The 27,468-nt window shown below is 44.9% G+C and overlaps 1 protein-coding gene across 1 annotated transcript in view; it reads right to left on the reverse strand.

The window, feature by feature from the left end:
• Positions 1-27,468, reverse strand: part of LOC115477102 (exocyst complex component 3-like protein 4) — a 99,140-nt gene that overhangs the window by 64,351 nt on the left and 7,321 nt on the right. Inside the window, exons 2-4 of the mRNA XM_030213718.1 lie at positions 14,633-14,973; positions 11,080-11,740; positions 3,567-3,684 (exon numbers count right to left, since the gene is read on the reverse strand). Coding sequence (XP_030069578.1) covers positions 3,567-3,684; positions 11,080-11,740; positions 14,633-14,945 — 1,092 coding nt within the window. The 5' untranslated portion in view covers positions 14,946-14,973. The remainder of the gene's footprint in view (positions 1-3,566; positions 3,685-11,079; positions 11,741-14,632; positions 14,974-27,468) is intronic.

Raw genomic sequence — 27,468 nt, forward strand, 5'->3', positions numbered from 1 at the left:
AGACCAATTTTTGCTATGGATTGATAAAAGGATCCCTTAATATTTAAAAAAACATGTCTTGGGGAGGGGGACAGATTAGGGGTCTAAGGGAGGGGGGGTTTATGGTTGAAGGTTTGCCTAGGACACCCAACAACCTTCTACCATCCCCATCAAGTCATAATTTACAAAGCACAGCTAAAAAGAAAGATGGATATGCATTAAAAAAACAGAGTCATCAATATACTTTAGTGTCTTTGATATTATGTACCCCATTGAGCAATGCAATAATTAATATAAATGGTGCTTGTATGCTGTAATTGTACCACTAGCTCTGGTAGCAGAATAATGCAGTAATCCCATTGGGAATGGTCCTAAATGGAGATATGGAAATGTGATGATTCCAGTTAAGAGTATATAGACCCCTAGTTTGGAAGGGAAAATAATCTTTTGCCTCTTCTGTGTCGTCCCAAGACAGGGAATGAGCTCAATGAGCCCTCAGCTGCAGGCCTTGGAGGTTGGACTCTGACCTACTGGTCTAAGGGTAAAGAAAAAGTGAGGCCTCATCAGCTATTTGCCTCTTTTCTGCCACCCACAAGCAGGTTGAGATCTAAGCAGTTTGGAGCCAAAGGTCAGAAGTACCAAAGCAGTCTCAGGGTAAAGAAAAAAAAAACCCAGCATATTCTTCATCTGTGGGAGGAAGGCCTAGAAGGAAGAAATCCCGGGACTGAAAGAAGAAAGCTATTCCTTCCTCTAAGGCAGGGAAGCCTAGAGGAAAGACGTACCAAGAGTTGAGAAGAGAGATTCCTACTTCTGAAATGCCTCGTGCAGGGTCAATGTGTAGAGTCAGAGTACCCGGACTATAAGATTAGTTAAGTGTACTGCAGGACTGAGGAAGCTGGATGACTGAAAGCCACTTTTAATTACTACTACTACTACTACTATTTAGCATTTCTATAGCGCTACAAGGCGTACGCAGCGCTGCACAAACATAGAAGAAATACAGTCCCTGCTCAAAGAGCTTACAATCTAATTACCTCTGAAGGCTCACAGTCCACTAGAGGTGTGACTGAGAAACTGGGAAAAGTACCTATTCAGGCGTTCCTGAGGCAGGGGCGTAGCCAGACCTCAGCGGGAGAGGGGTCCAGAGCCCGAGGTGGGGGGGGGCACTGTTTAGCCCACCTCCCCCAGCCGCCTCCCCCACCCCGCTACTTTGGACCTCCCACCCCCGCCACCACTGACCCTCCCCCATCGCCGCCAGGTACCTTTGCTGGTGGGGTCCCCCCTCTTTCTGACTCCTTACGTCCTGAACGGGGCTACATATAGGATGTGCACGTAAGACGTAAGGAGTCAGAAAGAAATCATTAGCGCGAAGGCGCCGGAGTCGACCGGCACTGAATATGACTCTTCAGCTGGCGGGGGTTAGGGACCCCCGCCAGCAAGGGTAGCTGGCGGCGACGGGGGAGGGTCATCGTCGTCGGGGGTCAAATGTAGAGGGGGCCAGGGCTTAATCTGTGGGGGTCCATGCCCCCATGGCCCCACCCAGCTATGCCCCTGCCCTGAGGCTCAAGTAAGAGGAGGTAGTTTGAAGGGTAGAGATGCCATGGAATGTCTTGCATACTATATAAGAGAGTATTACTGAATGTGAGAGGGGAGACCTTGGAGTGTTCTGAAGGGGAAGGGAATGGGACTTGATAAACCACCTTTTTGTGGTTAAATTCAAAGCAGTTTACATATTATATACAGCCATTTATTTTGAACCTGGGGCAATCGAGGGTTACGTGACTTGCCCAGAGTCACAAGGAGCTACAGTGGGAATTGAACCCAGTTCCCCAGGATCAAAGTCTGCTACACTAGGCTACTCCCAAGGTTGGAGAAATAAGTTTCTGTCTGTGAGTGTGGAGTGAAGAGGACTTGTGATATCTGCAGTAGGAAAAATCCTGGCTTGGAGGCTGAAAGAAGGAAACCCATGATAGGGAAAGAGGAAAAGAGGCTTTCCCTATTTTTCTAAATATTTCTGTCTTCTATTTTTGCTGTGAAGCAGTGGCGTTCCTAGCCTGGATGGCACCCGATGCGCACCCCCCCTCCGGCGAAATGACACCCCCCCCGGGTGCATGCCGCTGGGGGGGGGGGTGCCGCGGTGCGCGCCTGCTCCTCCGAGTTCGCTAAACTTTGTTTGTTCGCTGCAGCTCCCTCTGCCCCGGAACAGGAAGTAACCTGTTCCGGGGCAGAGAGAGCTGCAGCAAACGAACGAAGTTTAGCGAACTCGGAGGAGCAGGCACGCACCGCAGCACCCCCCCCCCAGCGGCGTGCACCCGGGGGGGTGTCATTTCGCCGGAGGGGGGAGGTGTCATCTAGCCGGGGGGGGGGGGCGCATCGGCGCTCCGCCCTGGTGCCATCCAGGCTAGGAACGCCACTGCTTCACTGTGGATTTCAGCGGCCCCCTCCTCGAAGCCCCGATGACCTCTCACCCAACTACTTACTCCATCTGCAGTTCATGATTGTTCCCTTGAGCAGGGGCAATCTCCTGCCAGTTCTATCCTGCTGTTTCTATTTTCAAAATGGCGCTGGCCAAACTGAGTCTGGTGTCATTTCCTCATACAGTGCATTCTGGATGGCAGATTCTGCCATATAAGAATATGGTGCAGCCTGATTTTTTAAAATTTGTTTTAGTGTTATTTTTCTTCATTTAAAAAAAAAAAAAATAGAATGAAACAAATAAAAGAAAGTGTAAAGAAAAGCAAAATAAAATGAAAAAGCATAGCACGAACACCTCTAATAGAGACTGAAAACCCGCGCAGCCCCAACGAGAGGTACAGACCTCTCGTTAGATTTTCCAGCGTTTTCAAGCGTTAAGGCAATCGGAAAAGATTAGTGCATCTCATTACAATAGGGTTTCTACATGATTTGCTCATCTGCATTCCGTTTTCGTTAGCTGCTACCGTCATCGGGAAAAAAAGTGTTTAGTGCATGCCAGGGTTTACTACTTGCTCGTTAATGGCTTGTTAAGGGCTTGTTAAGTTTAGTGCATCTGGCCCTGAGAGGGGAGGCAGAAGGATTTGAGATGAAGATGGAAGACAGGTGAGATGGGAAGAAGAAATGGGATATTGAACAGCAGATAAACTGAATTGGAGAGGAGCACAATGAGAGTTGGGAGGGGAAGGAGAGATGTATGACTGTTGGTTGAGTGCCTATCTTATTATTCTCAGTATGAAAGTTTTGTCTGTTCTGTCCTATCGTATAATGGATTTCCTAGTTCAAATTAATTTGTGTTATTGTACAATTTTAGATTTGTAAACTGTTCTGTCTTTCTATGCAATAAGTGACTACATAGTAAACAATTAAATGATAAAACGATAAAGAAGAAAATCAAAACAAGGAAAGGTAAAAAACAGAGGACAGGAAAGATTTCTGCGCCTTAGGATGAAAAAACTCTGAGACATTAGGAGCACATTACCTGAAAATTTGAGACAAAAGAGGTAGACTTTTTCAAAAAGGATGAAAACTCCTATACTAGTGCAATGTGAAGAGCGACGTGGGTGATACAAGGTCATGTTTCTTACTGAGAATAGAATCACTGAATGACTTACCATTAATGACTTTCTGTAGTCAGCTTTTAATTTCTCGAGAACATGAGGTTCTAACAAAGGAGGCAGACTTTCAATGTTGACTTCTGGCTTCAGAGCTGGATTTCCCATAAAATCTTCACTGTAAAGATACAGTAATGAGGCAGAGAAAAGGAGTCTTGTTTTCAAGTAAAGCATGCAGTTACAATAGCAGTCAATTCTATAACTGGGCACTTTTATTTTGACACCTGAGGGTACATGGTATGAGCCTGTTTTACAATGATACCTAGGCACTAGCCGACTGATATTCAGTGCTATTTTACTGGCTAATATTCAGCGTGAGATAGCCGGCTATCTTGGCTGAATATTAGCACTTACTCCTGGATAGGGTTATCATATTTTGTCCTCTGAAAAAGAGGACACATGTCACGCCCCCGCCCCGCCCACACCATGTCCCCTGCCCCGCCCACACCACATCCCTTTTGGATCCTCGCCCCGCCCTTTCTCGCTCTCACCCCGCCCCCTGTCACATATTCCCCTCCCCCCGGGTCACATATTCCCCTCCCCTGCCCCCCATCACCTCCCCTCCCCTCCCCTCCCCTTATTTACTATCTACTGCCCCGGTGGTCTAGTGACCTCTTCGGGGCAGGAAAGAGCCCCCTCTTTCCTGCCTGGAGCGCTGCCTTGCCCTGCATCCTTCTCGGTCTCGGCTCGGGATTCAAAATGGCCACCAAGAGTTCAAGTCTCACGAGGCCGCTTCAACTCTCGGCGGCCATTTTGAATCCCGAGCCGAGACTGAGAAGGATGCAGGGCAAGGGCAGGCAGCGCTCCAGGCAGGAAAGAGGGGGCTCTTTCCTGCCCCAAAGAGGTCACTAGACTACCAGGGCAGATAGTAAGTAAGGGGAGGGGAGACCCACGGCACCGCTCACCTGCCCACCCTTTTGTCCAGAAATCCAGGCAAACAGGCGGGCGGGCAAAACCCGCCGGATGCCCCGGACATGTCTAGGAGCGCTATAGAAATGATAAGTAGTAGTAGTGGTTTACAATATCTATATATATAAAAGGCACTTTGAAGCCTGAAGCCGGAAACTTGAGGTGCCCGAGATATCCGGTTTGGCCTGCAGGCTCCAGTCACTGTAGCTCCGCCCTCGCGTCAAAACGCGATGATGTTGAGGGCAGGGCGGCCCTCACGTCAAAACGCGATGACGTTGAGGGCGGGGCGGCCCTCGCAACCACGTCACTGAGGGATGAACGGAGGAAGAGGAGAGGTGTACAACTCGGAACGGAGGGGGTGTCTGCAACTCGGGAGGGAGGACGGGGGGGGGGGGGGGGGGGATTACCCTGCTAGCGCCCGTTTCATTTTTTCCAGAAACGGGCATTTCTTACTAGTATATAATAAAACAACAAATAAACTATTCATTGAACAGTTAAAAACCATCATATATCACTCTTTGGAAACAAAAAAAGTTTTAACTTCTTTCTAAGACTAAGATAATTGTTATTCTAGCTAATAACAAGAGATAATGAATTCCACAAGGAAACTCCTAAAACAGAAAATATAGAATTAAATACCTTCTGAAACTGAACTCTCATTAAAAAACCAATTGTTCTCGCAATTGATCAGATTGGCCAATAAGTAATGATACAATATTAATCAGCAATTCCGATGTAGAACCATATAAACTCTGGGAAAAAAAACCCCAAGCAGCTTTAAACTTAATTCTTTCAGCTGTAAAAAGCCAGTGCAATTTGATGAAGCAAGATGTAACACTAAGTTTAAAAATCAGTTTCACTGCTGTGTTCTGTATTAGCTGCAATTTCCCCTGGTATTTTTTCGTAACACACAAAAAAATAAAACATTACAATTATCTAAATGCAGCAGGATCAACATTTGGACCAGCAATGCAAAAGCTAACTAATCTAACTGCCTCATTTTAAACAAAGTTCTTTTCCAAAACCAATTAATATGGAAAGAAAAAGATAATGAGGACTCAAGGAACAACCCCTATCAATCTAGCTTCAGATTCTACCACAAAAATCTTGTCAATGTTATCCAAGAAGGGGTATCAACACCCTGATTCTTAAACCACAACATTTTTGGTTTTTGAGCATTTAACTTTAATCTATTTGTCAAGGCCCAATTCTGAATTGCATATTCATCCCGGCTGCCTTTGGCACATTCCTTCACATGAAGAAAACTTCCCTGTTAACCTGGACAGCAACATGAAGTGGCCTCTTGGTCAGCCTATACAAGGCCACCAGCCTCTTTGACATAGTTAAATATCTGTTTCAGGACAGGGGCCATTAGCACCCCCATAAAATACTTTTCATGAATCATTCCTTTACAATAGACGGACCCCATGCCTCTCTTCCTCAGCTCCCCTCCCCCGTTCCCACCTGAGCTGTTTTGGAGGCCCACAAGAAATGAGAACAATGACAGAAGGAGGGGGCGGAGGGGAACCAGTGTAAAAGGGAACAGTGGGAGAGCAATTAGAGACATAAGCTGTGAGAGTGGAGGAGTAGTTACAGCAGAGGCAGCCTTGAAGAGGAGAATTTCCACAAAGCAGGCAGAACAACTTAATGACGAAAGCCAAAATAAAAAAAAAACCCAATCAAATGCAAAGATTTTCAGAGAGAAAAAGATCTTTTATATGAAGGGCATGTTATTGCTTTACTATCTGGCTGTCAGAATCCACTAAGTGCAAGAGGAAGAACTAAGTGCAGCTGGATTACCATGTGTGGTTGTGAGGCTGCTGTAAAAATTAGATCTGCGATGGTGCTCCCCTCCGTACATCTTATGCCCCGCATCAATAAACCCTAAATCTCACCCCCCCCCCCCCCAGGTCAACACTCCATCCCTCCACACCCCCTTGCTCCAATCCCTTCTCTGAAGCTCCAATCCTCTACTTCCCACCCATCTGATTTCCCACCACCAATCTACCCCTACACATCTGATCCCCCCATGAAGGCATCCTGAAGCTCTAATCCTACCCCTGTGCGGAAACCCTGTCCCATCAAAAACACCACCCCTGAAAAAAACATCCTCCCCTTGAGGCTACGCTTCCCTTGCCACCCTAACCCCCCTCTTCCAGGAGATACCCAGGGCTCTCCATGGTGGTCAGTGGTAGTTGGGCAGGAGCGCTCTCACTCTGCTCCCACCTAGGCCTTGACTGGGCTCCCACATGGCCACCATGACCCACTAGCAGTAGTCGAATGGCACTACCACTAAGCGGCAGGGAAGGGTGGTCTTGGTTCTTTTCAGAGGCAGGGCTTTTGGATGGGGTGGGTTTCTGCATGAGAGTGGAATTGGTGCTTCAGGGTACCTTTATGGGAGGATCGGATGTGTGTCGGTGGATCAGGGAAGATCGCATGTGTGAGACAAGATCGAGTGGAATTGGCCTGAGATCATGAGGGAATCAGAGATGGGTGGGTATTGGACAAGGATGGCTTGGTAAGAGGTGGAGGAGGGCCACCATGGCTACAATTTCTCTTTTTTATGTGTGCTCCGCCCCCCCCCCCCCATGGGTCTGTACCACATGCTAGATGTCAGAACTACCAACAGCGCAGCTGCACTTAAGCTGCAGTAAGTGCAAAAAGTTACCACACTATAGTAACAGATCCCCTATGTGCATTGTTTCCTCTGCCTGCCTAATTTTGTCCTTTGGAATGCTGCCACAAAAATGCATATATATGCATTGTGCAACAATGCATGCACTTTCAGATGTCTACAAGGGAGCAATTTTTAAAGAGACCTTTTTACCCATGTAAGTAGCTATTTGCAATGGTAAACAGCCATAGGCATCGGAACAGGGGGAGCCACAGGTGCCATGGCACCCCCAAAATTTCTTTCCCAGCGAGGTGTTCATTTCCTTCCCCCATGGTGTCCAGCATTTCTATTCTCCCACTCATGGTCGCCAGCATCATTCTTCCTCCTTTTCTCCCCCTCCCCCCACCAACTGCTGAATTTCTTTCCTCCCTCCACTGGGGTGGTGATGCTGCAGAAGCACTGCGGCTGGCTGGCACAGGACTTTGAGCATCTGCACAGGCTCAAAGAATGCTAGCTTCCACCCCTTTTGAAACAGGAAGTTTGGAAGGGTGGAAGCTGGCAGGCCATGAGCCTGTGCAGATGCTTGAGGTCTTGCACCAACCAGCAGCAATGCTTTTGCAGCATTGCGACCCCAGTGGAGGGAGGTAAGGAACTCAGAAAATGAAGGGTGTTAGTTGGTAGAGGGAGGAAGAAGACAGATGCTGGAGGTCACAGGGGGGGGGGGTGTAGGGGAAGGGAAGAGGGATGAAGGAGAGAAACGCTGGACACCATGGTGCGAGAAGGAAGGAGAAAAAGGTTGTCACTGGACATCATGGGAGAGGGAGAGAGAAGAAGAGAGATGCTGACGAGGTGAACATAGAAGGAGAGAACATAGGAAGAAGAGAAATGCTGGACACTATAGGGGGGAGAGGGAAGGAGAGACATGCTGAAGAGTGGGGAAGAGAGAGGGAAGGAAGGAGAGACATGTTGGACACCATGGAAGGAAAGAAGAAGAGAGATGATGAAGAGGTGTGGGAAAGGGAAGGAAGGAAGGAAAGAAATGTTGGACACCATGAGGGGAGAGGAGAGAGATGCTGAAAAAGTGTGGGAGAGAAGGAAGGAGAGAAATGCTGGACACTATGGGGGGAGGGGGAGAGGAGAGATATGCTGAAGAGGTGTGGGAGGAGGAGGGAAAGAAGGAGAGAAATGCTGGACACCACGAGGGGAGGAGGGAAAGGAGAAAGATGCTGAAGAGGTGGTGGGGAGAGAAGGAAGTAGAGAAATGCTAGGCACCATGGGGGTGGTTTAAGAAGTGGGGAAGAAGAGAAATGTTGGCCACCAGGTAAGGCTGGGGACTGAGGGAAGGAGAGAAATGATGGACACTGTAGGGGGGGGGGATGAGAGGTGCTGAAGAGTAGGGTGAGGGAATGAAGGGGAGAAATGATGGACACTACAGAGAGGAGAGGTTGAGAGGTAGAGAAGGAGATTGAAACAGACTGCTTCCCTGATGAAGCTTGTGAAACTTGGCCATGTTGGCAGTGGGTCCATTGTCTCAAGCTGAAAGCTAAAAGCTAAGTAACTTTTTCTATTATAAAAAATGGACCGATGACGATATGGTGATGTCTTTAATGAGTCTTGCTACTCAAGAGAACACACACTGGAACTGATGGTCCACTAAAAACTATTTGTTGAATGTTTAACAAGCTACATTATTGTATTGAAGTGCAAAGAAGTCTTGTTTGCTGGAACATCTGTTTTGTTCTTTTGATGTGAGTTCCTGCTTTAAAGTCGACAGCCCTTTAAATTGAAAAGCATAGTAACGGCAATAGTGTGGTATAATGTAAAATAGGTATGTACACAAGCAAGAAAACTTTGGTTTGTTTTTCACAAAATTTTCCCAATTTTCAGGGGTTTTTTTCCCAGTTAATTTCACAGGGAATTTTTAGTGCAGATTAGGGCACATTCAGTCAATCAGGACTAGATTCTATACATGACGCCTGAAAAATCAGCGCCGAAAATATTTCTGCCTAGGTGTATGCTATAAACTGCGCCTAGATTAAGATGTGGTTTATAGCAGGGGCATAGCCAGACTTCGGCAGGAGGGGGGTTCAGAGCCCGAGGTGAGGAGACACATTTTAGCCCCCCTCCCCGGCCATTACCGACCCCCCCCCCATTGCCGCCGCCACCACCAACTTTGATCCCTCCCCTACCAACGACCCTCTCGACCCCCCTCCCACCGCCAACCCTCCCCCGCCGTCACCTACCTTTGCTGGCTGGGGACCCCAACCCCCCCACCAGCCGAGGTCCTCTTCTTCCGGTGCAAAGCTTTTTTCTGTTTCTGTGAGTCTGTCATCCTGCACGACGTCAGACTCGCAGAAACAGAACGAAGCCTTGCAGATCAGCCAGCGGCCGCGTTGCTGGCTGATCTGCAAGGCTTCATTCTGTTTCTGTGAGTCTGACGTCCTGCACGTTGTACGTTCAGGACGTCAGACTTACAGAAACAGAACGAAGCCTTGCGCTGGAAGAAGAGGACCTCGGCTGCCAGGGGTTGGGGTCCCCCGCCAGCAAAGGTAGGCGACAGCGGGGGAGGGTTGGCGGCAGGAGGGGGGGTTGAGGGGGTCATTGGCAGGGGGGTCCAGGGCCAAATCTACAGGGGCCCTGGCCCCCATGGCCCCACGTAGCTAAGCCACTGGTTTATAGAATACTAGTAAAAAAAGCCCGTTTCTGAGACGAATGAAACGGGCGCTAGCAAGGTTTTCCTCGGAGTGTGTATGTTTGAGAGGGAGTGTGTGTGTTAGAGAGAGAATGAGAGAGAGCCAGAGACAGAGTGTGTGTGTGTTTGTGTGAGAGACAGAGTGACTGTGTGTGTGACAGAGAGAGTGTGATAGACAGAGTGTGTCAGAGAGAGTGTATGTGAGAGACAGTGAGTGAATGAGTGAGTGTTTGCCCCACGGATTGTCTCCAAAGTGCCCCACCCCCACCCCTCTGGTCTCAGGACCCCCTCCCCCCTCCCTCTCCCCTGCCCCCCATCCTCCTCCTCTTCCTCTTCCTCCTCCTCCAGCCAGCTAAATATTGGCTTGGCCAGTTAAGTTTAAACTGGCCAAACATAAACCAGATATTCAATGCCGGTCACTGGAAACAGCCCTGCATTGAATATGGCCTCACTGCCAACTGCCAGGAGTAAACAAGCTGCCTCCCATGGTCTGAATATCAGCCCCTCTATAACTCTACATCTAAATCTTGGGAATGCTCTTGATTTGCTCTTGCCCCTCCCTTGGCCACACCCTCTGTGAAGTTGCGCGTGAGATGAATTGGGTGTGCAGATTACAGAATAGGGGCAGATCACAGATCCATGTATAATCAGTAATTGGTGCCAATTAGTGTTTGTTAAGGCCAATTAATGATTGTCATCACCAATTTAGATAATTACTTTAGGTGTGGAACACCAAAATTGTGTGCCAAACTTTGGGAAACCTATACAGAATTTGGGGTAGTGTGACTTGGGATGTCTATGGGGAGCACTAGGGACACGAAGAGGAAATACCAGATGTAACTGGATGGGGGAGGGCAGAGAAAGATGGGGTGCTGGACCTGGGGAGGAGACAGGGGGATACTGGGCATGGAGGGAGAATGGAGGGGTGGAGAGGTAAGAGAGAGCTAGTGGGGAATGTGAGATCAGTGATGAATGGAAGTGTGAAGTTGAATGAAGATGTATTTTTTCTTTGTTGATGGTGTATCTTGCTATTATCATGGGGGCCGTGCTAGGGGTGGGGTTAGAGGCAGGATTGGGGGTGGAGGTTGGGGCCCCCCCCCCAACAAAAAAGATGTTCTACTATCCCTGTCAGAAGCATTATGTCAAATTAGTCACCGGAGAAGGACCAAAGGCAAGGCTTAGAAATCGTGACAAATTAATTAGCCAAACGACAACTACATTTCAGAGAGATATCTGCCACTCTGTAAGTCCCAGCCCCCAAAGCCTCACAGTTCCTTCATTTCTGAATAACAACTCACCTGAAGTATGTGTTGATAACCCAGTCAAGCAGGTCATAAAGTTCTTCAAAATCTACGCTCTTGTTTATGATGTTTTCTTGCAAATGAGAGGAAATAGCACTGTGATAGTTTTCCACGTAAAGGTCACATACATTATAGTCCTCTGGGTAATAGTTTTTCACAGAATGCTTGATTTTCGACAGATCTTGGCTCACATTTGCTTTAAGGTCATGTAAGTGTGTAGCCAGCCAGGATTTGTTTTCTTCTTTCAGTTGGATGGGAACAGAATGAATTCTCTTTGTAATGCTCTTGATGACGGATTGTCTCCAAAGTGCTTTCCATTTCTTGGGCATACCAAGAAGACCGTTTGATTCTGAAGTGGCTGCTCCCCTCTCGGGAACGTTGTGAGCTATTTCTTCCTCCTTAATCACCTCCACCACAGAAGCTATTAATTGACCATCACAAGTTGCCTCGCCCAGCGCATCTTCTATAATTGATTTCATTTTGCCAAAAAGGCAATCGTAGAGCATGTTCACGTCTTTGGCTTTTCTGTAATACCCTGTATCGTCGCGTTCATATTTCTTTGAATTGCTTTCAGCTAGAAGTTCATCTTCCAATAGCTTTATGCTTGAAAATGCCTCCTGAATTTTGTTATGTTGAATAAGCTCATGTATTTGCATTACTACAAAAAATGTGTAAAAATGTTTTCAATTATTTACCAGCCAGTAAATATGATCATTACTGAAGCTATTTATTTTTATAACTTATTTACAACAGACAATTCAAGATAAGCATAATGGTAGAAATATAGGGCTGGATTCAATATAGCGCCTGAAAATTCCACACAGAAACTAATACGCCTAGGCGTATTCTGCAAAGTATGCCTAAATTTTACAGAATAGGCTTAAATTTCTGCGCGGTATAGAGAATAACGCCAAGCGCCTCTCCATGCGACCATATGTAGTCATGGCCATTTATGCCATGTTTTACTCAGCATAAATCCTGATGCCTAAATTACGCGCAGAGCGGGTGTATTCTATATCAATATGCCTAGATTTTAGAAACGCCCATGCCCCGCCCATGGCCATGCCCCCTTTTCAACTATGCGACTTAAAATTCAGGCACCCACATTACAGAATACACTTAGTGAGTCGTGCGTGTAAGTCTTAATTAATGCCAATTAGTGCTGATCATTGCTTGTTAACATCCAATTAAGAGCGTGATTAGCTAGTTAACCAGTTAAGGGCCCCGTTTACTAAGCAGCACTAAGGGCGCGTTAGCGATTTTAGTGCACGCTAATGATCAGCACGCACGAAGCGCTAAGTTGACCATAGGAGCATATGAGTGACTCTAGTGTTTAATGCACGATAAAAATGCTAGCATTGCTTAGTAAACAAGGCCCTAGGTTACATGCATTGTTATAGAATACACTTCGATTTCCGTGCAGAAATTAAGGTAATAGATTTATAAGAAGCTGTCCCCTGGATTATATATATATAATCCAGGGGACAGCTTCTTATAAATCTATCAGTCATTGTAAAAGTATAGTAGAGATTTCATGCTAAATTAATGTTTTTTCCTGCACCTGTAGGCCTGCTTCATAATAATAATAATGTTTCTATTTATATACTTTCATAGGGGTAATATTCAGCTTGTACTCTGTGGGTTTTTTTTTAAACCTTGGCTGCTGTGGGTTTTTTATGTCTGGATATTCGTATCTGGACAGTACCTGGATATCAGTGCTGAATATAAAAAGTGGCTACCAGCACTTATTTGGGTACCAACGATATTCAGACAACTTCCCGGATAAAGTTACGGCAGCCATTTTGTTCACTGTTCACTGTAGTTGCAGTCGACTATCTTCTCTAATGCAGAACAGGCAAAACATGATTTATGTCGGCAGTTAATCCTGACCCACTGCAGCTCCTTGTGACTGTGGGCAAGTCACTTAACCCTCCATTGCCCCTGGTACAAAATAAGTACCTGAATATATGTAAACCACTTTGAATGCGCTTTGAAACTCGCCTCCACCTACCCTCTTCTCCTCTTTCCTGTACACTTTAATTGATTTGATTTGCTTGCTTTATTTTTTGTCTATTAGATTGTAAGCTCTTTGAGCAGGGACTGTCTTTCTTCTATGTTTGTGCAGCGCTGCGTACGCCTTGTAGTGCTATAGAAATGCTAAATAGTAGTAGTAGTAGTAGTAATGTAGTTGCAAAATACCACAGAAAGGCGGTATATCAAGTCCCATTTCCCTTTTCCTTTCCCCTTTTAATTCTCTTTTGTAAAGATTTTTTTGAATTTTGAAGTTTTGGATTCTGAAAATAAAATAACAACATGTTTGGGTAAAGATTATGATTTTATTTAAAACCGATATGGACACTTAAAAATGGATCAATGACAATTTATGGTGTCTGATATACTCTGATGCTAACAAGATGCACTGGTAATTTTGCCTTCTGATGGTCCACCCAAAACAATTTTTGGAGTTAAGGAGATTTGAAGTGATTGTCACACTGGGTTCTAATTGCATTAACTATAAATTAGGCCTGCCATTCATTTGTCTAGATTTATGATCCAGATTTATGAATCTAGTGTTAAAAAACAGTGCTAAACTGACACAGCTTTTTTTTCCCTGCCCACTTTTTATGCTCCTAAACTTAGGAGTTTGGTAAAATTTTGAGTATAAGTTTAGACACTGAGGCCTATAACTGTTAACAAGGAAACAATTAGCAAAAACCAATTATTTAAGAAGCCCTAAATATTGCTACAGAAAATCTGGGTTTAAGATTGGGGAAACTCCCACATTAAAAGTTTGGTGCCTTCTTGTAAAGACGCCTGTAAATTCAGCTGTTCTAGAACACACATAAATAGAACATCTCACTCATGCTCAAGGAAATGTTTCTCATACCTGCACTATCCTTTACGCCAGTGTTCACTAATCTTTCTTTGGCCATGATGAACCCCGGGCAGTTCAAGCTTCTCCTTCTTACCTACAAATGCACTCAGTCTGCAGCCCCTCATTACCTCTCTACCCTCATTTCCCCTTACGTACCCGCCCGTAACCTCCGCTCACAGGACAAATCCCTCCTCTCAGTACCCTTCTCCACCACCGCCAACTCCTGGCTCCGCTCATTCTGCCTCGCCTCACCCTATGCTTGGAATCAACTTCCTGAGCCCTTACGCCAAGCCCCCTCCCTACCCATCTTCAAATCCTTGCTCAAAGCCCACCTCTTCAATGTTGCTTTCGGCACCTAACCTTTATACCTTTCAGGAAATCTAGACTGCCCCTATTTGACTGACTGTACATTTGTCCTTTAGATTGTAAGCTCCTTTGAGCAGGGACTGTCCTTCTATGTTAAATTGTACAGCGCTGCGTAACCCTAGTAGCGCTTTAGAAATGTCAAATAGTAGTAGTAGTGCAGACTAATGGCATCCTATGAAGCACCTGCTCAGGTCACACAGCCCCAAGTGCGGGATTGGGGTCACAACCCACAAATTGGGAAGCCTTTATTTACGGTAAGCAGTTGGGAAAAATATTTTGCAATTCTAACAAACTATTTTCACTACCTACCTGACAATGGTCTTTTTCTTATGATCTCTTCAGTTCCTGCTGGTTCGCACTCAGCTGTCTTCAAGCTTGTCTTGTCTGAAGCACTCTGGCCTTCCACTTCTTTCTCCGCTCGTGAGTTTCTATTACTTAATCTGAAAGAAGAAAATCGCTCTCTTAAACTCCTTCTCATATTTGTCTTCTCCTTCTTTCTGAACTGGTCTTTCAGCGCTGGGCTATTGTCTTCATAGTGGTCACATTCATCTCCAGGGCTGGTCTCCCCAGACCTTGGTTCCGAATACTCCTTTAGTTCTCCGTCTCTCCCGTTCTCAGCCATTCTTGTGACGTCTCTGCAAATCACTTTTCTGGAAGACCAAAAAAAAAAAAATCACCATATTTCCATTAATGAAAAGAAAATTACAGCACACAGTGCCAAACAGAGGCTTCAAACTGCTTCGATCTAAAAGGGCCAAATTAAATTATAATTAAAACCACTGTAGATCTGCAGAAATGGGTAATTTCTCCTGGGCTGCACAACAATCAGAACTGGTGCAAACTTTTAAGAACAATGAGGATTTGACCTGATAACCAGCCCACCAGACAGACAATTTGCTGGAAACAGAATTTGATTTTCTAATGACATTGTACTATTTTCATTGCCCAAAGTGCAAGAGGGAGGGAAAACCTAGAACTGATGTAACCTCGTACTGCAATTCTAAACAGAAAGATATAATCAGCCATGCAAACACAGCGAGGATTCTAGAAAGCTGAGTCTGAAGCGGCTGCCTGGCCTCAGGTAAGAAAGGAACATGGAAGTCCATCCTGGAGTTTCACCTCCTCTTTTGGCCATCCTGAGAAACTTTCAAAATGCTGCAAAACCAGGAAATGGAAAACCAAGGATGTTCTCCTTCAAGGCTGGACATTTCTCAAATTTCTAGACAGTATCTTCTCGTTCATACTGTTTAATTTCTCTAGCTCTTTCTGTGGAACTTAGCACCCTTCGTTAATCATGGACAGGTCAATTTCCAGTGCGTCTGTGATTGGCGACATTGACCAGATGTACTGATGTCAACCAGACACATTAACTTTAGGGCAACCCCTGCCAGCGTCCAGAATTGTCTGGTTAAATTTAGCTGGAGAAAGCTATGCAGCTCAAAAATGTTTGGTTTTGTTTAGTTTCCTGCACTTGGGCTGCAGAAATCCAAAATAACAGTATGCTCTAAGGGGTGAGAGACCAATGTGAATGGATCAGGAGAGGGACCTTGGGATGATAGTGTCTGAGGATCTCCAGGTGGCAAAAACAGTGTGATACGGTGGTAGACAGGTGGCAGAAAAAGAGCTACCACCCCAGCTCCTCCGCCGCCACCCACCTTCCCTTCTCTCTCCAACCCCCTTCCCCAAAATTACCTTTTCTATTCTTGTCTTGTTTTTCAAAAGAAGGCAGCAGCAGCAGCTCCCATAGGCTGCTCTGCCGCAAGTCTGGTCCCTTCTCTCTACTGCAAGTGGCCCACCGCTCTGACTCTGTCCCCCAAATTCATTTGAAATTTTGTTTGATTTCTTTTCATTTGTTTGTTTTATCATTTCAGAGGCACTGTTTCGTGAAGAATCCGAATGGGCCCAACACAGGAAAAATACAAGATTTGCCAAGTCCTTTCAAATGAGTGCACATCCCTACTATTCCGTGCTGTCTGGCTAAACTTGAACAACACCCCTGGAATACCTCAAACACTTTTGTCCCTAAGTCTGGGAGGAAACAGGGAGCAGGAGAGGAAAGACGCCCGCTTTTATCTCTCTAGTGTGCTGTAAGGAATAATAAGGATCTGTGGAGGAACTCCGGTACGGTTGCTTCAGGTAGCCCTGAGAAATACTATCCTGATATGTTTGCAGTAAGGTGAAAATGAAAAAAAATAAATAAATAAATTGAAGGCTAGTTCCCGTGGTCTGAATATCGGCCCCTAAGTGCTGTATTTTGTAAGGATTGCAAATGCTTTAAGTTATTACTTAAAATGCCTGCATTAAAAAAACATTTCCATAATCTAATCTGAATATAAATAACACATGTATAAGTGTATGCAAAGCTTTTTCATCTTGCAAATATTTCACGGACCTAATTTGTCACAAAGTGCCAAAACCTTTCTTGATTAAAGAGGATATTTGGTCATCTATAATCTCTTATCTTGCCTAAATACTTAAAACTGTCAACACCTGGGATTGGATTACCAAAATGAGAAGGAATCAATGTGGATCACTCTAGGTGCCCTGCAATCCAACAAGCGGTTGTTTTGTTTCCTGCACTTGGGGTGCAGAAATCCAAAAGAACAGTATGCTCTAAGGGGTGAGAGACCAATGTGAATGGATCAGGAGAGGGACCTTGGGATGATAGTGTCTGAGGATCTCCAGGTGGCAAAAACAGTGTGATAAGGTGGTAGCCAGGTGGCAGAAAAAGAGCTACCACCCCAGCTCCTCCGCCGCTACCCACCTTCCCTTCTCTCTCCAACCCTCTTCCCCAAAATTACCTTTTCTATTCTTTTCTTGTTTTTCAAAAGAAGGCAGCAGCAGTAGCTCCCTTTAGGCTGCTCTGCCGCAAGTCTGGTCCCTTCCCTCTACTGCAAGTGGCCCACCGCTCTGACTCTGTCCCCCAAATATTCAAAACCATTTAACCAGCCAGGAATGGCAAATGGTACCAGCCAGGAATGGCTAAGTACCAAATGGTAATGGCCATTTGGTACGTAGCCTGCTATCTGAGAATTTTCAGCGGGACATGGCCGGCCTTAACCCGCTGAAAATTTGAGGTTAGCAGCTCAAATATAACTGCAATATAACTGGCTATCTGCTGATTTTCAGCATGCGTTTGGAGGCCATGTTTGGTCATTTGAATACCTGGAATATCTTTGGCCGGTTCAAACGTAACCATCCAGCACTGAATATCAGCTTTGCCGGTTAAGTTGGAACCGGCCAAAAATAAACCAGATATTCAATGCCAGTCACCGGAAATGGCCCAACATTGAATATCCGGGTTCAGTATTTATCCCATACATTCTTGAATTCTGTCACCGTTTTTGTCTTCACTACCTCCCCTGGAAAGGCATTCCAGGCATCCACCACCCTTGTTGTGAAAAAGTATTTACTGATGTTGCTCCAAAGTCTATCACCCTGCAACCTGAAACCATGACATCTATTTGTACTGCTTCCCCTTCGTATTAATACCTTTAGAGTATTTAAATATCTGTATCATATCCCCCATCCCTTCTTTCCTCTAGGGTATATATATTCAGGTCTTCAAGTCTCTTCACATATGTCCTTTGGCACAAGCCCCATCTCATTTTTGTCACCTTCATCTAAACTGCTTTAAGTCTTGATGTCCACAGTGAGATATGGCCTTAAAAACTGAACACAGTACTCCAAATCGGGCCTCACCAATGATTTGTAAAAGGACATTAAGACCGCCTTTCCTCTACTAGATATGTCTTTGACTCTATGTGGGGGTCCAAGAAAGCACAAAGGCAGACGGTCTGCAAACTCCAAGATGGAACACGAACAGAGCAGATCGTTTTAACAAACAAAAATTGATTTATTAATTGAAAAACAAATTGCACAATATATATACACACAAACAGCCCGACACAGGCCGTGTTTCGCCCAACAGGGCTGCTTCAGGGGCTATAAAATAATAAATAAGATAATGAATTAAAAAATAATTAAAAAGTAATAACATATATATTGTTTGTACTACATATATACAGCTGATTTCAAATGGTATCCAAACATATAACAATATGTAAACACATCATACACAAATATCTGTATAGAATATATGTGTGATTATATAACACCAAAATCCCAGCATAAATTATATTTAACGTGACATAACTAGACAGACATATACAATTGGTGGTTTATAGTTTATACCTTAACTAACATAAAAACCATGCACAATGTATAGAATATTGTGAAGATTATTAACATAATATAATGTATAAAATGCCTATGAAAGTTTTAAGACAATTTATTTGTGATGGTTTTAATATTATTTTAATTTATGCTGGGATTTTGGTGTTATATAATCACACATATATTCTATACAGATATTTGTGTATGATGTGTTTATATATTGTTATATGTTTGGATACCATTTGAAATCAGCTGTATATATGTAGTACAAACAATATATATGTTATTACTTTTTAATTATTTTTTAATTCATTATCTTATTTATTATTTTATAGCCCCTGAAGCAGCCCTGTTGGGCGAAACACGGCCTGTGTCGGGCTGTTTGTGTGTATACATATTGTGCAATTTGTTTGACTCTATGTGGCCTAGAATTCTTCTGGTTACGACCACCACCTTGATGCATTGTTTTGTTGTCTTACGATGCTCTGACACTATCATCCCAAGGTCCCTCTCCCGGTCTGTGCTTATCAGGCTCTCACCCCTAGCAAATACAGCTTCTTTGGTTTTTTACACTCCATGTGCATCACTCTATACTTCTTTGCATTAAATTTTAAACTGCCAAACATTAGACCATTCTTCTAATCTTTGTAGCTCACTTTTCATGTTGTCCACTCTCTCCAGGGTATCCACTCTGTTGAAAATCTTTGTGTTGTCCACAAAACTTTTCCTTCTAGCCCTTCTGCAATGTCACTCACAAATATATTGAATAGAATCAACCCCAATACCAATCCTTGAGGTACTCCACTGCTCACTTTTCTTTCCTCTCAGTAAATTCTATTCACCATCACTCTCTGTCATCTGTCAACCAGTTTGTAATCCAGTGCACCACTTTCAGTCTTAACTTCAGCCCATTCAATTTGTTCACCAGTCTCCTATGAGGAAGCATGTGAAATGCTTTGCTCAAATCCAAACAGACCACATCTAGCACGTGTCCGTGATCCAGTTCTCTGGTCTCCCAGTCATAGAAATTAATCAGATTCATTTAACACGATTTTCATTTGTTAAAACCATGTTGTCTTGGATCTTCTAAACCATTGGATTCCAATAATTTTACTATCCTTTCCTTCAGCAGTACCTCCATTATTTTTCCAACCATCGAAGTGAGGCTTTACCGACCCCTATTTTCCCACTTCTTCTCTGTCACCATTTTGATAGAAAGGGCCCACATCCACTCTTTTCCAAACCCATTTATTATACAACTCTTTAAGAGGGGCTCACCAGATCTTCTTTGAGCTCCTTTAATATCCTCGAGTGTTATCTCATCCAGCCCCATAGCTTTGTCCACTTTTAGTTTTTCCAGTTGTTCATAAACACTTTCTTCTGTGAATGGTGTGATATCTGCTCCACTCCCATATACGTCTTTGTCAGTGAACAAAGATCCTTCTCCAGTATTTGTTTAGTTTGCTTTTTCCTTATCACTCTCCACATATCAGTTCTCAGCATATTTCAATCTCACAATTCCATTTCTAGCATTCTTCCATTCCCCTATATACTTGAAAAAGTCTTGTTGCGTCTTTTTACATCTCTAGCCATTTTTCTTTTCAGTGCTATTCTTTTGCATTCGTCTGTATTTCATAAATGACAGCTGTTTTGCCTTTATTCTTTCGGGCACTTGTTTGGTGAACCATATCGGTTTCCTGTCCCTCTTGCTTTTGTTTACTTTTCTTACATACAGATCTGTTGCCATTTTTATAGCTCCTTTCAGCTTGGACCATGAACTTTATGCTTCTCTTAATATCCTCCCATCCTGCTAGCTCTTTCCTCAGGTACTCCTCATTTAATAAAGTCAGCGTGCTTGAAATCCAGGACTTTGAGTTTTGTGAACTGACATTTCACTTTAGCTCCTATATCCACTGTCATTTACTGTGTTACTGTGTAACAGTCCATGCATAGGTCCACTACGTCCACACTTTAACCTGACATAGAGGAAGGCATTCATGGAGAAACGGTTTACATAGTAACATAGTAAATGACGGCAGATAAAGACCTGTACGGTCCATCCAGTCTGCCCAACAAGATAAACTCATTATACATGTTATGCAATACTTTATATTAGAGAATGACATGGGGAGGGGGAACCGCAGTAACCGCGGGGATGGGGACGGGGCAGGGACAGAAGGATGGGGACAGAGCCCACAGGGACGGGGACAAAAACTTTGTCCCTGTGTCATTTTCTTCTTTGAAACCTGTAAATGAACTGGACTGTTATTTATGTTTGAGTGATGCCTACAAAGATATTTTGATTTTTTGGAGAAACAAGCAAACATACTTGCCACAACTAGCAAATTTTGCATTGGGGGAATCCTGTACATCCTGCTACCAGCACATCTTCTAAGAAGACAACTTATTTTCCAGGAAGGACTCTGGAAGACAGAAGAGCTAGATTGAATCCTGAGATTGTTGATGACTTATTATTCATCCAAAGATTAAAAAATCATAACAGTGCTTCATAGGGCATATTTTTCCCCCTCTAGGGCATATAGAACGGGTTGTATTTTATACCCCTGGACATTTTAACAATGTGAATTAGGATTCCTTGGTGTAGTAGAAATCACCTAATGTTGGGATTGGAAGGGTAGAGGGTGGTGGTGGGAAGGAGGGTTATTATAGCTGCTCATTGTTATTATTGTTTTCTATTTGTAATTTATACACAACAGTTGCATAGCATACTGTTCCTTTTTATACTTTAATAAAAAGATTTAAATATAAAATCATAAGTGTTCAAGGCTTCTGCAGATGAGGACAGAGCCCATGGGGCCAAAACCTGCAGGGACGGGGCGGGGATGGAGACAAGGCCTGCAGGGACGGGGCGGGAACAGAACCCACAGGGACGGGAACAAACTTTGTCCCCGTGTCATTCTCTACTTTATATGTATACCTGAGTTTGATTTGTCCTTGCCTTTCTCAGGGCACAGACTGTAGAAGTCTGCCCAGCACTGTTCTAGTTCTGAAAGTTCTGAAGCTAACATCGAAGCCCCTTAAAATTTACACTGTAGCCCATCCACATCTACTCAATTACTATCAGGGCATAGACCGTAGAAGTCTGCCCAGCACTGTTTTTTCTTCCCAATTACCAGTGTTGCCATCCAGTCTCTGCTAAGATTCCGTGGATCCATTCCTTCTAAACAGGATTCCTTTGTGTTTATCCCACACATGTTTGAATTCCATTACCATTTTCATCTCCACCACCTCCCGTGGGAGGGCATTCCACGTATCCACCACCCTCTCTGTGAAACAAAATACTTCCTAACAAATTACTCCTGAGTCTGCCTCCCTTCAACCGCAATTTATGTCCTCTAGTTCTACCGCCTTCCCATCTCCGGAAAAGGTTTGTTTGCGGATTAATACCTTTCAAATATTTGAACGTCTGTATCATATCACCCCTGTTTCTCCTTTCCTCCAGGGTATACATGTTCAGGTCAGCAAGTCTCTCCCAGTACAGTTTGCAACACAAATCCCATACCATTTTTGTAGCTTTTCTTTGCATCGCTTCCAGTCTTTTTACATCTTTAGCAAGATACGGCCTCCAAAACTGAACACAATACTCCAAGTGGGGCCTCACCAATAACTTGTAGAGGGGCATCAACACCTCCATATTTTTAAAGCTTTAAAATATGTCTGTATTTTTCTCTAGAGAACTATCTGCTCAAACAAGCAGGTGCAACTGTATGCAACCACTCAATTTGAAAATGAGTGCTAAATTGGAAAGTAGAAAGCACTCGTAGACTTTGCACCTATTCAGTCAGTCTTAAAACTACTCCATAGCATCAACTGAAATGAAACACATAAGAAGAATGATATACACAGAAAAATAAAGAAAACAATAGAAACAAAATACATCTAGAATAAAATGTAATAACATGAAACACATTTTCTAGTGCACACCTAGTCCAGAATAGTGTAGAAAATCAGCTTTGGAAAACTGAGCATCATCAGTGTACATTTTGTGCTTTGTTGGGTCCGGGGATGGGGGGTGGGGGGGCAGAGCGCAAGGAGTAAGTAGGTCATATGAGCAGTGAGGAGAGGTGAGCAAATTCAGTACCAGCATCTGTACTATTCGGGGAGTATGCTGCCTGCTACCCCTCCACCCTTCTGTGTTTATATTATTAGATTCTTTCCAAATCATCCCAAGGGAAGGCCTTCACTAAGCATGAAGTAGGCGTTGACAGCTTGGGAAGTAACTTTTCTATAGCTACGGCTTTAATTAAGAAATAAATCCTTACTGAATTTTTTCAAGGTTTTACATAGCTTTTTCTACTATTTTCTAGTATGCTCTTTGTGGTATTTTGTAAATTAATATTCTCTGACTGTTGGGAGGATATCTGGGAGAGTGAGTTGGTAACCTGCAGGCACAAGTGAGGACACCCACCCCTCTGGTGAAACCTGTTTGAGGGCCCTTTCCATTTACTTAAGTGTGTTCATACTGCGCTTCTCTGGAGGACATCTGGGAAAGTGAGTTGGTAACCTGCAGGCACTGGTGAGGACACCAGCCCTCTGGGGAAACCTATTTGAGTGCCCTTTCCATCTTCTTAAGCATGTCCATATTGCGAAACTTGGGCAAGTGCCCGAAGGGGTGTGACCAAAGGGGCACGTTCCACTCCTTCAGAGCAAGGAAGGAGTGAGGGATTGTACGCCGCCTTCACAGGGAAATGGAAAGGAGGCAGAAAGAATATCGCGAAACCTGTTGTCAACAAAAGGATCTATGGATGCCCCTTTACAATCTCTGAGTTCACAACTTCTTGTTTCTACACTGAGTAATTCCTCCTTCGTGATTTCCCTTTCCACAGGAGGTTGTACCTCGCCTCCTCAATCTGCATTATTGACTGAGTTGGTGAATGTGTCTGGACAAGACAGCATTATTATCCCCCCCCCCCCCCCCCCCCGGGAATTCTCAGGAGGATCTGGCTCTGGTTTCTTTGAGGATCTTCACATTTGAGGATCCTCAGCTATTTCATTTACTTATTTGACTTTAAATGATACTTTCTCAAATACTGATAAGCAGAAGGGTTCTTTGAAGGATATACTGGAACTGCTTACTAGAATTGATAAAACCCTACAAGATAATCTTATCAAATTTTGTAGAATTACTGCAGCTTTCTGAACAAGATAAGAGGAATATTCAAACTGAACACAAATTGCAGACAATGGATTCTCAGGTTGCAGTTTGTTGTTATCTGCCAAGACGAGTGTGATCTAATAATGCTGAAGAGGAGATTGATACTTTCAGTTCCCCTACAGTTTAGATCTCATGAAGTTCCTTGAGTCATCCAATGAGAATACTGCTAAAAGAGCTACTTTGCTGATTTCATTAGGTTCTACAAAACACAAAAATGTTGATTTTGAGGTCCTATTTTTAAAGAAGAATGTACCTTTTTATGGTCAGGCAATCAATGGAGCTCATTTTCGAAAGAGAAGGATGTCCATCTTTTGACATAAATCGGAAGATGGACATCCTTCTCCCAAGAACGTCCAAATCGGTATAATCGAAACCCGATTTAGGATGTCTCCAACTGCACTCCGTCGCAAGGACAGCCAAAATTCAAGGGGGTGTGTTGGAGGCATAGTGAAGGTGGGACTTGGGCGTGCCTAACACTTGGACGTCCTTGACCCATAGTCAAAAAAAGCAAGGACATCCTGACGAACACTTTGGATGTTTTCACCCGGACGTGTTTTTATTACGACTAAGGCACAAAAATGTGCCCAAAATGACCAGATGACCACCGGAGAGAATCAGGGATGACCTCCCATTATTCCCCCAGTGGTCACTAACCCCCTCCCACCCTCAAAAAACATCTTTAAAAATACGTTGTGCCAGCCTCAGATGTCATACTCAGGTCCATGACAGCGCATGCAGGTCCCTGGAGCAGTTTTAGTGGGTACTGCCAGTGGCGTAGGAAGGGGGGGGGGCGGTGGGGCGGTCCACCCCGGGTGCACGCCGCTGGGGGGTGTCAACTTCGCTGGTTCACTACTTTCTCTGCCCCGGAACAGGTTACTTCCTGTTCTGGGGCAGAGAGAGCAGGGAATCAACGGAGCCAACGCAGCTCCCAGCGACGACGTGCACTTGGGGGCGGAGCGCCAGTGGTAAGAATGTGCTCCGAGGGGGGGTGCGCGCGAGTGGGGGGGGGGTGCTGCGCTGCACCCGGGGGGGGGGTGCGCAGCGGTGACCCGCCCCAGGTGACCCGCCCTCGCTACGCCAATGGGTACTGCAGTGCACTTCAGACAGGCGGACCCAGGCCCATACCCCTCCCTACCTGTTACATTTGTGGATGAAACAGCGAGCCCTCCAAAACTCGAACCCACTATACCTACAGCTAGGTGCCCCCTTCACATGTAAGGGCTATGGTAGTGGTGTACAGTTGGGGGGTAGTGGGTTTTGGGGGGCTCCGCATACAAGGTAAGGGAGCTATGTTCCTGGGAGCATTTTATGAAGTCCACTGCAGTGGCCCCTAGGGTGCCCGGTTGGTGTCCTGGCATGACAGGGGGACCAGTGCACTACAAATGCTGGCTCCTCCCACGCCCAAATGACTTGCATTAGGAAGTTTTTGACATGGATGTCTTTGGTTTTGAAAATCACCGAAAGTCAGAAACGTCCATGTCTAGGGACGTCCAAATCTAGGGACGTCCAAAGTATCAGCCTGCCTGTCTGGCATTGCTGCCTGGATGTCTCAGCGCCATCTGAAACTAAACATGACCAAGACTGAGCTTCTTATCTTTCCCCCTAAACCAACCTCTCCTCCTCCCCCATTCTCTATTTCTGTGGATAACACTCCCATCCTTCCTGTCTCATCAGCTCGTAACCTTGGGGTCATCTTCGACTCCTCCCTCTCCTTTTCTGCACATATTCAACAGACTGCTAAAACCTGTCGTTTCTTTCTCTATAACATCAACAAAATTCGCCCTTTCCTTTCTCAGCACACTACCAGAACCCTCATCCACACTCTTATCACCTCTCGCTTAGACTATTGCAACTTGCTTCTCACAGGTCTCCCACTTAGCCATCTCTCTCCTCTTCAATCTGTTCAAAATTCTGCTGCAAGACTAATATTCCGCCAGTGTCGTTATGCTCATATTAGCCCTCTCCTCAAGTCACTTCACTGGTTTCCTATCCATTTCCGCATACAGTTCAAAATCCTCTTATTGACCTATAAGTGCATTCACTCTGCAGCTCCTCAGTACCTCTCCACTCTCATCTCTCCCTACATTCCTCCCAGGGAACTCCGTTCACTGGGTAAATCTTTCTTATCTGCACCCTTCTCCTCCACTGCTAACTCCAGACTCCGTTCCTTTTATCTTGCTGCACCTTATGCCTGGAACAGACTTCCTGAGCCGGTACGTCAAGCTCCATCTCTGGCCTTCTTCAAATCTCAGCTAAAAGCCCACCTTTTTGATGCTGCTTTTAACTCCTAACCCTTATTCACTTGTTCAGAACCCTTATTTTATCATCCTCACTTTAATATTCCCCTATCTCTTGTTTGTCCTGTTTGTCTGTCCTAATTAGATTGTAAGCTCTGTCGAGCAGGGACTGTCTCTTCATGTTCATGTACAGCGCTGCGTACGTCTAGTAGCGCTATAGAAATGATAAGTAGTAGTATTCGTAGTAAGGATTTGGATGTCCCTGACGGTATTTTTGAAACGAAATATGGACGTCCATCTTTTTTCGAAAATACAGTTTCCCCGTCCCTGGATTTCACCGTTTTACAAGGATGTCCAAATCGCAACTTGGACGTCCCTTTCGAAAATGCCCCTCCATATGTTTCTAGATGTCGCCAGGTGTACACAGTTGAGACGTAAAGCCTTTTTGCAGTTAAGATCAAGGGCCCGATGCACAAAACTCACTATGCCAGCAATGTGTGTTTTTTTATCAGCTCCAGACGGTTTATCGAGCATGGTCTTCAGCGAGTCATGCACAAAGGGGCTTAGCAAACTTTTTTTATGCTCCTGGCAGCACATAACGAAAATCGTAAGCAAATGAGCTGTTTAGCATTCAAATGTGCATTCCGAGCAATGCAAAGCTGTTTTATGAGTGATGCACAGAAGCAGTAGCATCTCCACCTTTTGCATGGAAATTGTTTAAGTGTACAGCGCTGCGTACGTCTAGTAGCGCTTTAGAAATGATAAGTAGTAGTAGGTCAAAAATGTCGTAGCTGTCACAGATGGTGAGGATCCAGTCCTGGATGGACTGGCGGAGGGTCCAGTCCTCTTGCCCCTGTATGGGTAGGGCTTGACTTGGCTCGCGGGTCTCCAGCAGGATTTGTTGGTGGGGGAGGAAAGCAGCTCCCTCCCACTACTGCTGCTTCAGATGCCTGTCATACCTCCCTCAGCACAATGCCGGGGGGCCTCGGGTACTAATAGCACCCCCTCCCTATATCTCGGACCATGGCCGGAAGGGAACACATGCTCACTGCTGCCCATCTCGAGGCTCCATGAGGGCAGGATGAGACACTTTCTGTGGCCATTCGAGGGGGACTACTAGAGGAAGCACTCCTGGTCCCCCCATTCTCTTGGCCTGTCCTGCCGCCCTACTGGTACTCATTTTGGTTTGGCCACAGGCCGAGACAGTCAGAAGAAGCAACTCACAGGTTGGCCAGAGATGGAGGGAGTGTATCCTGGGAAGCTGTATTCTACGGGACCAGTAGGAAGTTCCATGGCGTAATTGCGGTGTGGCGGCACCGGAGGTTTCAGCCTTGGAGGTAAGAGAAAGAAAGAGAAAGGGAAATGGGACTTGATATACCAACTACATTCAAAGCAGTTTACATAGTATATTCAGGTACTTATTTGTACCTGGGGCATCAGAGGGTTAAGTGACTTGCCCAGAGTCACAAGGAGCTGCAGCGGGAATTGAACCCAGTTCCCTATGATCAAAGTCCATGGCACTAACCACTAGGCTACTCCTCCACTCCTTACTCTTT

This window comes from Microcaecilia unicolor, chromosome 9 (assembly GCF_901765095.1).
Source record: "Microcaecilia unicolor chromosome 9, aMicUni1.1, whole genome shotgun sequence".
Lineage (NCBI taxonomy): Eukaryota > Metazoa > Chordata > Amphibia > Gymnophiona > Siphonopidae > Microcaecilia > Microcaecilia unicolor.